General features: G+C 43.7%; 1 protein-coding gene and 1 long non-coding RNA gene across 2 annotated transcripts; both read right to left on the reverse strand.

Moving 5' to 3' along the window:
• Positions 1 to 448: 448 nt before the first annotated feature.
• Positions 449 to 6,315, reverse strand: LOC135393907 (hydroxyacid-oxoacid transhydrogenase, mitochondrial-like). The gene is made up of 13 exons (XM_064624247.1): positions 6,172 to 6,315; positions 5,341 to 5,375; positions 4,959 to 5,074; positions 4,740 to 4,894; positions 3,936 to 4,132; positions 3,769 to 3,846; positions 3,112 to 3,217; positions 2,888 to 3,040; positions 2,684 to 2,782; positions 2,535 to 2,613; positions 1,636 to 1,732; positions 696 to 853; positions 449 to 610 (listed from the first exon to the last, which is right to left on the reverse strand). Exons 1-13 carry the CDS (start codon positions 6,222 to 6,224, stop codon positions 527 to 529), a joined length of 1,410 nt encoding a protein of 469 aa, XP_064480317.1. The 5' UTR covers positions 6,225 to 6,315; the 3' UTR covers positions 449 to 526.
• Positions 6,316 to 8,441: 2,126 nt separating this feature from the next.
• LOC135395284 (uncharacterized) lies at positions 8,442 to 9,183 on the reverse strand. The gene is made up of 3 exons (XR_010423017.1): positions 9,097 to 9,183; positions 8,964 to 9,025; positions 8,442 to 8,881 (listed from the first exon to the last, which is right to left on the reverse strand). It is a non-coding gene; the product is annotated as an uncharacterized LOC135395284 (long non-coding RNA).
• Positions 9,184 to 11,181: the final 1,998 nt, after the last annotated feature.

The following is an 11,181-nucleotide window of genomic DNA, read 5'->3' on the forward strand; positions in this document are numbered from 1 at the left end:
GTTCAGGGGCTTCCTATTTCTTCTAGAAGCTATTACCCTTGGTGGACAGATATCAAATTCCAATTACCAGACTACGGTAAATTAATAGCAATTAATTTACCAAGCAATTAGTAGCAATGTTGGCACTGTGGCACAAAGGTATGGGCAGTAAAGGTATAGTTAGAACACATGGTTTGTAATAGGCTCATCCTAAATATGACCCGAACTTTCTTAGCTCGAACGTGACTAGAATAAAATTTACTGGAACATGATTAGACTGAAATAGGACCGCCAACTGGTTTTTCGGGGATGTGAGATTGATGTACACAGTGATAAGATAAGCTCAGGCTTCATCTTCAATGGACAGTGAGAAGTATGTATCACAAATCGGGCATCTTACCACATCTCGATTGCACCTTCTGAAAGAGTAAGTTCTATTTGAAACGTGTTTAGTAATGGAAGTGACTCGTTAACATTTGCAAATTGCATATTTAATGCCTAAGAACAAGTTCACCGGGCTGTTGCCGCATAAAAACAGGCTGCAGATTTAATAGACCGTCATAGATGCTTCAAAGAGTTTGCTAAGATCCTCTTCAGTTTGTGGCCTCGGAGATAGTTTTGTCACTCTATGCTGCAATATTTGAAACGTAAAATTAGCTAGGTTGGAGGTGAGGCGAAACGAAGCGCTTATCCCATCCGAAGTGTATAAAGCTCACCTGTGGAAGTGTCCCCTTGACAAGTGATGGAATATCTGAAACGCTGTAGCCGAGTGCAGAGAGGCCATTGTCTACCTTCATATTGAGCATGTATTCACGCAGAACATCTGCCAGCGCCCTGCCGGCATCCTCACGCTTCAGATTAGTTGTATCCCCGCCTTAGAAAGGTGGAAGAAATACAGCGCATTATGAAAGCCAGTCACAAATAAAAGACTAGCAAGTAGTGCACTGCACGGCCGGGGAAAGATATATTTTTGTGGGCCGGGGCTGGGCTTGGGTTTGACCATTACGGGCCCGGGCCCGTACATTGCTAGGCCTATGTCGGACTCGAGCCTGTATTATCCCTCTCTTATTTATTTATTTCAAATACTGCAGCCTCTGTGAGGCTCTCTTAGTTAGCCATGGTCAAATTTTACAGCCTGATAGAGTGGGCTGAGCAGGGCCAGGTAGCCTACAAATTTCTCGGACCGGCCTTGGGCCGACAACCTTAGAATACTTCGGGCTTGGGCCGGGCTAGGTATGCAGCCGTCAGACCGGGACAGGGTGGATAAATCAAAGGAGGGCTGGGCCAGGCCTGGGCCTTAAAATGTGGCCAGTGCAGTGCTCTACTAGCAAGCCCGTCATGCTGTTGTAGAGCACCTAAGCTAAGGCTCTTTCACACAAAGTACACTTTGTGGGACTTTTTTTTTTTGCTGGCCTAAAATGAAAGTCCGCAAAATACGAGAAAATGCCAACCACATTCTTCAACATACACGCAGCAAATATCGGGACGATGGACAACCATTCAACTGCTGTTGTGTTGTAAATCTGTTGTCCTGTTAGTTGGGACAACCTCTATGTATTTGCCGCTGACAATACTCATCTGGGGCGAAGGTACAATGTACACATTGCTATATCCAGTTCATAGTTCATTTGAAGAACAGCAGTGCAATGCACTTACCGAGGGCATCCACAGCTTCTATGTGCCTCTCCGGGCACATTGGAGACGTGAAGCTAAATACAGCAGGAGACGTCATAACCACTGAGAGACCATGGGGCTGTCAATGGTAACAAAAAAGTTTTTTGGTGCATTACATTTAAAGGGGCAATAAACAGGTATGCAAGGTGCACTTTTTTGTAATGCAGTGTGATTCGTTTCCTACAGTGACGTTTAGCAAAAAAATTTTGTCGCAAAAAAGTAAGTAATGGCTCCAAACCAACCGAATATTCACTGCACTCTTTCGCGCTTATGCCCCGCCCTGCGATGCCCTGGCGACAATAGCCACACGTCATTTTGACGTCGCGCACCATCAACCATTCAAAATGCGGGGCGCCTATACAGCGATTTTGTTTTAATATCGGGTAGTGAGGTCAATTCTAAACATATTTACACTTGTCAAACCCAAGGTAGCCAGATCAAAATGTACCAAAAGCCCACAATATTCCATTTCATGTGCGCACTATGTTTTCAGCGCTGTATTGCTCCGCGAGGTCACAGCGGTGTTCTCACAACCGGTTCTCCCCGCACGCTGCTGTTTGTGTCAACGAGGCCCGTCATTGGCTAGGAGTCCGAAATCTCCCCACCTCCAGTTACTGGAATGCAGCTTTGCTACACGTGCGAGACGTGTGACGTAGTTGCTCTCGGAGTAGGAAGGAGAGACTCACGCGGATTATGCTCTTTGAATGGCATTGTTTCGTGGTAAAGGCGCTCGCTAGAAGTAAATGAGTTTCATAATTGGATATCGTGAGCCACGTTCTTTCATAGAGCCTAATAACTGGAGAATATTCCTGGAGCTGTTTAGTGCCCCTTTAAAGCATGTGGAAAAAGAATCCTACGTAGCGTCTTCCAACGTAACTCACAATGATGGGATGGTCAGTTATGTACTGCTCCGCCGAATACGTTTTCACCTGGCCCGCAATAGGGTAGGACATCCCGTGGCTAAAGTAACGAGACAAGACATCAATGTTGGACATCAAAACAACAAACACCGTACAGTCATTTGACGTACCAGAGGTGCACACCAGCATTTCCGAATCCTATGCCGGCATAAACACTCGCAAGGTGCATGTGGGACCTTGCTTCCACGTCAGTATTGTCGTATACAGATCTGGAAGTTGCGTAGGCAATCTTAAGAGGGAGTCACCTGTCCGTACACCATCAAACGTACGGAAACCTTTTCCCAGATCTCGTCAAATTATGCTACCTTTACTACCTTTTGAAATATTTGCGGATAATTTTCAGGGCGTAGAGGGACCACACGTCACTGATGGGGTTGCTGCCCTGATAAGCTGGGCGTTCAATGGGATTTGAAGGACAGGGAGAACGCTTGTGGTACGGAATGGCTGTGTACGACTCCAGGGCATGGCTGTACGAGTGGAGTGAGTAGATAGCATTAATACACTGACGCCTCGGAGGAATGGAGGAAAAACTACGGACCAAAGGACGTCGAATCCACTGTAAGCTGCCACACGCTCGGGCATGTGGAGGCTGTGGAGTGGGTCCACAATGCCAAGGGTAGGCCGCAGAGCCCTGTGAGCAATGCCTGGAACAACAACAACAACAACAAAAAGTTTTCGTAAGTGTAGGGCAAATGACACTATGGTAGTCCATGGCTGTTTCAAACTTTGGTGATGAGAAATGTGACACTTTCTAGTCTTATGTTGTGGCAGGGGCGGATCCAGACCCTCAGTTTGGGGGGGGGGGGGGGTTCCTTTGTCGAAGCTTGTAGTGGGGGAGGGGAGAGAGCGAAATCCAATGTATAAACTGAGATTTTGGGGAGCGATCGCCCCTCCCCTGGATCCGCCACTGTGTCGTGGTAAGCATGAAATGGAATTATTCTACCTCTGACCTGATGTCACTCTGTTTGATGTCTGATTTTTTGTCAAAATAACATAGAATTGTACAAAATGATTTACATATAAAAGTTTTTTATATGTAAATGTAATACGTATGTATATGTAATGTAATATCTAATTCATCTCTAAGATATTTCTATAGTCCATAATGGTTTTCCTAGTGTGTGTTTGCATGTTGTTTTTGCTTCTCCCCCTTTTAAAGCTTCTCGTGGTAGGTTCTCTTAACGCTTCACCATACCTGTCTTTGCCCTCAGGGGCATGTAATCGAAGATCGCTACTCCAGTCGTCTCACTTCCTGTCCCAGCAGTAGTTGGCACTGGCAAGTTTTGAGAACGGAATTATTTTTTCGCACGAGTGACACACGGTTTGTAACAGATTGGAACGACAGTGCCTTCAAGTGCTTACCTGCTACAAGGGGCTTGAGATTAGAAGGTATTGGTATCCCCTTGCCAATGGGAGCATTTACAAAGTCCAGGAATTCCCGATGTGGGTTTGAAGAGTAGAGGTTGGCTGCTTTGCACGTGTCCATTGTGGAACCTCCCCCGACTGCCAGAAAGGCATCAAACTTATCTTTGCGGGCAAAGTCGATAGCTTTCCTGAAGCTTCAAAAATACCGTATTTTTTTACAATTGCGAAATAATTATTTTTAGAAACACAATTTTTTGTCGTTGCGCAATATTTACATTTGTTGTGCATCCTACAAAGCAATATGCAATCTTGTTGACACAAGAACTGACAGTAGTAAAACACACAAAATGACAGCAGGAAGGGTGTGTGGAAAAATTCGTTCAACATTTGCTCGATATTTCTATTAGTAAATTACTAGCAGTTCTACTACTTACTGTAGTTACTATGAGTTCCAGAAGCAACATGATAGTAAATGGGGGGGGGGGTGTATTTTGCACTAAATTAAATTTTTTTACATTTTATCCAAATGAAGCAATGAACAATCATAATGCTAAAGTATACTGTGTGACGCCAAATGTGGTCACTAATATCCATTCCCAGACCTTGCAACAGAAGGGTTGCATATGTACAATACTTGGAATATTGCACCATTCGCAGTAAACCTGTCTGGCTCATTACAGATATAGAGATAACTGGCCTTTATCAGACACAGCAGCCTTAGATGATGCCGGACTGCAACCATGCCAGAAAACCACGTGTAATATGATTTCTAAAAATTACTCTAGAAACCCTATTCCTTACCTCTCATCCGTTGGTTCTATAGAAATTCCACTGAACATGCTGTATTGAACATTGTGCTTGTGAAGGGAGTTGAGGGTTTCTTTGACAGGTGGAAGATTGACAAGGTTAGGATCAACCATAAGGCACACATTGGTTGCACCAAAGTTTTTCATGTCCTGCAACATTTTAAGGTCATTTATTTCTTAATCTTATCTTCATGAATGATAACTATCAACTGACCATTCCAACTTCTTTTGTAACTCCAGGGCCATAGCGAATGTTGGAGCATGCCATTTCAAAGGCATAGTCTGTGCTTGGTTGGCTCTCATGATGAGAATGGTGCGTGTCTCTGGAACCTGGAGGAGCACGGATCATGTGTATAGATATGCTTGCTGTGCAGCTTTATTATTTTTAATGCATCTAAAAATTATATTTTTTGACAACATCAATTAAGTCTTGAATAGTGTACAATAATATGTAAAAATATATAAAATATATGTAAAATGTGTGAAATGCAAAATATGTAGCATGTGTAAAATAGACATGTATGTAAAAATATGTATTCCTGTAGCAAATTACTTATTTCATTGCACAAGGTCAAGAGAAAATATGCATAACTGACCTGGAAGGCACAGTGCGTGTGCTGGACAGCGGCATCTAAGAAGAAAATGTTTCTTTGTTATATTCAGCGGTTAGTATAGCCTGGGACAAGAGATTACGGAACAGTCGGGTTAACGAGCGCGAAAAGCGCTTTGAAAACAGCGACAGGCTTTTTGAAAAATATTAGAGGCGAGACTTTGGACGTAGAATTTACATTGGTGACTTTTAATTTAATTAAGTTGATAATTTTATTTTATTACATACAATATTCAATTAAAAAAGCAAATTATATCAATGTCACTAATTCAACCAAACATTAGGCCGCACCGCCAAAACGTTGCACGAAATTTTTCAGTTCTAAAGTTTTCTTTAGAAATTTCTGAGTTTCTAAAAATGAGTTCACGTTTTGCAAAAGTTGTACGACGACAAGCGCCAATTTTTAAAAGAGTCTTCGAATAAAGACGCATTTGCGCTGTCCTTTCCTTATAAACATGTGACAGACGGGGATGTTTGGGAGAAAAGAGAGAATGTAATGATATGACAACAACATTAATTTCTGGCATCAGTCTCCAAATCTGCTAACATATGCCTGTTGCTTTGCTTAAAGAGGTCCTCCAGCGCAGTGGCACAAGAGACAATATCAGTTTCTCCATATTCCAGCGTGTACTTCATTGCTTTGACACGCGATGTCATCCGTATTCATTATGCGATTCATTATTAATCGAGGACTATATTCCCCTATGCTATATTCAGTGCGCACAAACCGGTAGTCCCTTCAATCAAGTCAGTTCTATGAAGTCAGTGACTGAGATATGAAAAGAGGAACAGAAAAGGGGAATCCTATAATACTCACGATGCTCTTGATACTGCGCTGACAAGATTCACTGCTCGCAGAGTGTTTGCCATCTCTCAAATGAGATTATTCCTACAAAATTTTCGCCTCACTCGCACACAGCTGAACACGAAGAGCGAGAAACGAAGCGCTCCGCCTCAATTCTTGTAAAAGTTACCTCTATCCACCTTTCTGCACGTCCGCGTTTCGACTTTACCAAGGTTTTGGAAAATTTCGTCTGCAAGAAGGACGACTTTCCCACATTGCAAAAGTAAAACAACAAGAAGGCTTATGAACCCTGATCAAAATGGTACTTTGTATTTAAATTCAACAAGTAAGCAGGCACTGGAATGACTGGATGGAGACAAAATATAGAGAACAAAGAGTAAGCGTAGTCAGATTGGTCAGATCATGTACATACGTCACACGTTGATCAACGTCACAACGTCACGTACGCCGACGCGCCGACGGAGACTTTTACGCACTGCATAATCGGGGAGCTTTTCTTCTTCCTCTTCTTTTTTTTTTTTCTTTTCCTTTTAGCTTTCTGCCCGTAGATGTGCAAAATCATTGTTTGATCTCTGAGGCTGATGAATGTCTTTGCCTTCTGTTACTCTATCATGGGGCCGGGCACACAGCAGACACCCACAGCTTTTAAAGAATTCCAACAGCACCTTGTGGTGAAAACACCGCACAAATCCCAGACCCAGAGTGCAGAACACAGCATACAGCAAAATGCCGTGCCAGTGGCATTTTTGAAGAACACGAATTGTAAATTGTTCTGATCCTGGAACACAACAATAGACAAACACAGCACAGGCCTCAAGTTGCCTGGGAACGTGAACAGTTGAAATATGGCAGTCAAATCTCGCCGCAGTCTGGCTTTTTCGATCACTGCCATATTTCATCGTGAGCTTGAGGAAACACGATTAAAGCCGACAGAGGACAAGAATGAAACTCTCGTTCTTGTCTCCCTCTGTGTTCCCTACTCTCGGGGTTTTACATTGTGCATCATCTTCACCAGCTCGCTTGCTTCCTAGCCATTTTTACAGAGAGAAAAAGTCACACAAAAGGTCACCATCCTGAGTAAATGCTTTTTTTTTTTTGCTCGGTGTTAGCGCCGCGAAGAGACTTTGGCTATCAGCGGCGTATAGATATGGACAGATGGAGAGAGGGCTGCAGGAATGAGCGGGGGACGGGGGAGAGTTAGTATGCGTCCTGGGCCTACTTCAGGGGAAACTGTGCCGACATTCGCCTGGAAAGTCTTCGGAAAACCCAGGGAAAACCTCAGACAGTACAGCCGGTGGTAGGATTCGAACCCACTCCCTCCCAGTCTCCAGCACGACCTTGGCTACTACCAACGAGGGGGACGAGTAAATACATTGTACGCAATTATAATTTGTGCGGTAAATTTCGTATTGAAAATCATCTAACTTTGACGCATTTTTTTTCACTCTCTCCCGTCGGCGCTCACTCTAATATTTGCATGAGAAACAACGCACCTGGGAAGAAGCGACATCTGTGGTGCCAGACGCTTCGGCAGGAAGGCGACCGGCAAATGAACACCGTGCCGTTATTTTTTGCATCTACGACACTGTAGTAACCTGTTACCTATAGTGTTTATTGGAGTGCTCAAACTCAAAATAAATAAACATTCCACGATTTTGGAAATGTCTGGGGAAAATGAAGCCGGTATATACTACTGCTTGCGTCATTATATATGTATATGTCAACCCCATCGGAAAGCATCCTGTAAAATATTACACGATGATGATGCTATAAAGAAACAAATGATGAATATTACATGATTCCGTGGCTATTGCGCGGTTAATATTTATGATAAATATCAATATACACGACATTCTCCCCTGCTGGAAATAGTCCAATTCAAAATAGCCCAGAAATCTCATTCGGTTTAAGTGGATATCATATTTACAATTCTCATTGAAACGAGCCAAAATTTCCCATTCCGAATCGACAATTTTGGACAAATCCCATATTGAAAACTACTGGAATTTAGTGGGTTTCAAACAGAAATCACTGTAATTGTCAATGGGGATGAAGTGGAACCACGCTTAATCACACCCATTGGAGGCCAGTCTAGTTTACAATTGGCCAATGTGCTGTAGCACAGATTTTCCCATTAAAGTCACATGGAAATTCTCATTGACGATTCACAAAAAGGTGAACGGGGAACGTGTAATAACATTCGATTCTGCTGCATCGAATGAGCAGAACGCATGTTTTTGCTGTAGAAAGGAGTTACACGAGATGCCGTTTCTGCGTGCACATTTATTTCTTCGTACATCACAATACAGTAGATATTAAAATATTACAAGTGGGACATATAAAGGTGAAAGATATTTCACATGTTCAAAAGTGTGAATAATCACCAATCAGTTAAAAATCGCTAGCAAGACAGTGAACAACAAGAGTAAAAACTCAATCCAGCACTTACATGTTTTGAAAGCATACTGTGCATCACCAACACACATAAAATAAATCCACAATCAGTAACTTCATAGTGATGTGTCCCCAACGTCCGTACAGCGTCGACGAACAAAACAGGTCTTGAAGTACTCAACCATGGTCTTCTGTGCTTCGTAGGTGATTCGCGATGTCACGACCAGCTTGCGTTTCATGCGTGAAAACTAATATCCCATCTAACTCCGGTAACATTCCGTTCTGGCCACCTGCTGACAAATGCCTATGCCAGCTGCGTCGCACCAGCCTAACCTTCGAGAAACACAATTTTTAAAAGATACAAGAACAGCAGCATGTCAGTGTGAGTGGGTGTCAAATATATTACATACCGCTGCTCACAGCGCGGGAGGTACTGCACATTTCGCTCTCCTCCCATCACCGGTTGTAATGCCTACGAACAGGGATAAAAACATGTGAGACTGTGTAGAAAGAACGGGTATGTTTCTAACATCGATTACATACCTTATAAAGGGGGAAAAAATCCTCAAAATGACGCCCGAAACTGCTTGTGAACCACGGCGGGACAAGGCGCGGATCCGAACACCTCGGCATTCCGTAACAGACTGACTAATCCGTTGAAGATTTCAGGAAATGCTTGAACTTCCGTGCACTGCAATGTTATACGAATGCAGAAACAGTAGCTTAAAGTAATAGGTGCGTATGAACTTACCGCGGCACATGTGCTTTTGAGTATATGTTCACGAACATTTGAAATACGTAGCGAACTATTTTCAACGCGGACGAGCCACTATGCGGTGCGGCACGGAAACGTGTTACAACGCGCCCGCTTCGGAATCTGCCTCTGCGAGCGGCGACATCGGCGAACGGCTTGCTCAGTTGATTTGTTCGGAATAAATTTTCATTTGCTTCATTAATTAGTTTATACTATGTCTGATTGTCGTTGAATTTTCGCTTGCAATATATGTCGATACGGTGCGTATTCTGGAGTTTCATTTGTTTGAATCGGACGCGTTCCTCGAATTAGTTCATGTTCTACGTACGGCGTTCTTCCTAATTATATTATTACTTAGTTTGAGAGTGATGACGTACTATTGGTCACCATTACGCTCGTTCCCTCAGCAACTGGCTTCTCACTTATTGTATTGGCGGCCATGCAACATGTTGGATCCCACTAAATCAATTGGAAAACAGTTTCTCATTGGTACACATTAGACCAATTCCTCATTCCTTCTATTGGTGCAGACTGTAATGCACAACATGTTGGATCTCATTAAATCAATTGGAAGTCAGAGTTTCTCACTGACGACCATTAAACCATTTCGTTCAATTGGTTCCTTGCTTCGTGACGTGGTCTTCGCCACACAACACGGCAGAGCCCGGTTTCGCGAAGGCAGCTTCCCTGCTTAACTTCGACTTCAGTCAATGAGAAATAGTCGGCTTTTACACGTTGAACGAATTCGCAGTCTGATTTCTCATTGAATCTCATTAAAATTGCGGGGAGAAGTCAATTAGATCATGCCGAGTATTTCCAGCAGGGTCGGGCAAACATAAACAAGCCCCCGCCACAACTTGAATGCCACGAAGATTTTCGGTCCTTCAGCGACTATAAGGACGCTCGGAACCAGCCGCATTGCAGAATTATATCATTCGCTTTCTTGATTTGATGAAAATGGGAGGTGTTTGCCTTTTCGTGGCAATTTGAATTGCCACAAAAAGGCGTATACGACACTCTCTCTCCACAAATCAGAAGCGATCACTGTATCAATCGGCACAGTGGTTGGCGCAGAGCGTGTTTGCTGTGAAACCGGATGCCGTCTCGACGTGGCCATGTCACATCGAGACTTGGAGGTACCCGGGTTCGAATCCCGGTGCCGGCCCTGCTGTCTGGGGTTTTTCCTGGGTTTTCCTCAGACGCTCTCAGACATATATGTCGGCATAGTTCCCTTAGAAGTCGGCCCAGGACGCACATTCCCCCAGGGCGTCAGTCTTGACGTTGCCCACATATGTGGACTCTAAAAACAGAACTTCACCGCATAGCACGCTGTGGCACAACCATTGCCGCGAATGATAGGGCTATCACTTCTGATTCGAAGAGAGAGGCGAGCGTACGCCTTTTTGTGGCAATTTGGATATATGAAAATTGTCACAAAAAGGCATACGCACACCTCTCTCTTCGAATCAGAAGCGATAACCCTATCACTCGCGGCAGTGGTTTGGGTCCAGCGTGCTATGCGGTGAAGTTCTGTTTTTAGAGTGTGAGGCCGACAAACGGCGAGCCCTTTCACAATCCGGATGCCGTTTTGACACCAAACCGGAAGCGGTGAAGACGGCACGTATAAAAGACCATAGACTTATACCATATCAACCATAGAATAACGAGGGAATATTTTTTTTTTTTTTTTTGCCCTCGTATTTAGACTAGCTCAAGACAACAACCAGTCCGATCACGTTTGATCGAATGCGAGATAATAATGTCTATAATATCCAACTATACTTGGATATTATAGAGACAGTCGTGGGTGCCAAGCTGTGATGAGAATGCTCGGCACCCGCGACTGTCCGACACAAGCAGCAGTCCGACACGCA

This window comes from Ornithodoros turicata, chromosome 5 (genome assembly GCF_037126465.1).
Source record: "Ornithodoros turicata isolate Travis chromosome 5, ASM3712646v1, whole genome shotgun sequence".
Classification (NCBI taxonomy): Eukaryota; Metazoa; Arthropoda; class Arachnida; order Ixodida; family Argasidae; genus Ornithodoros; species Ornithodoros turicata.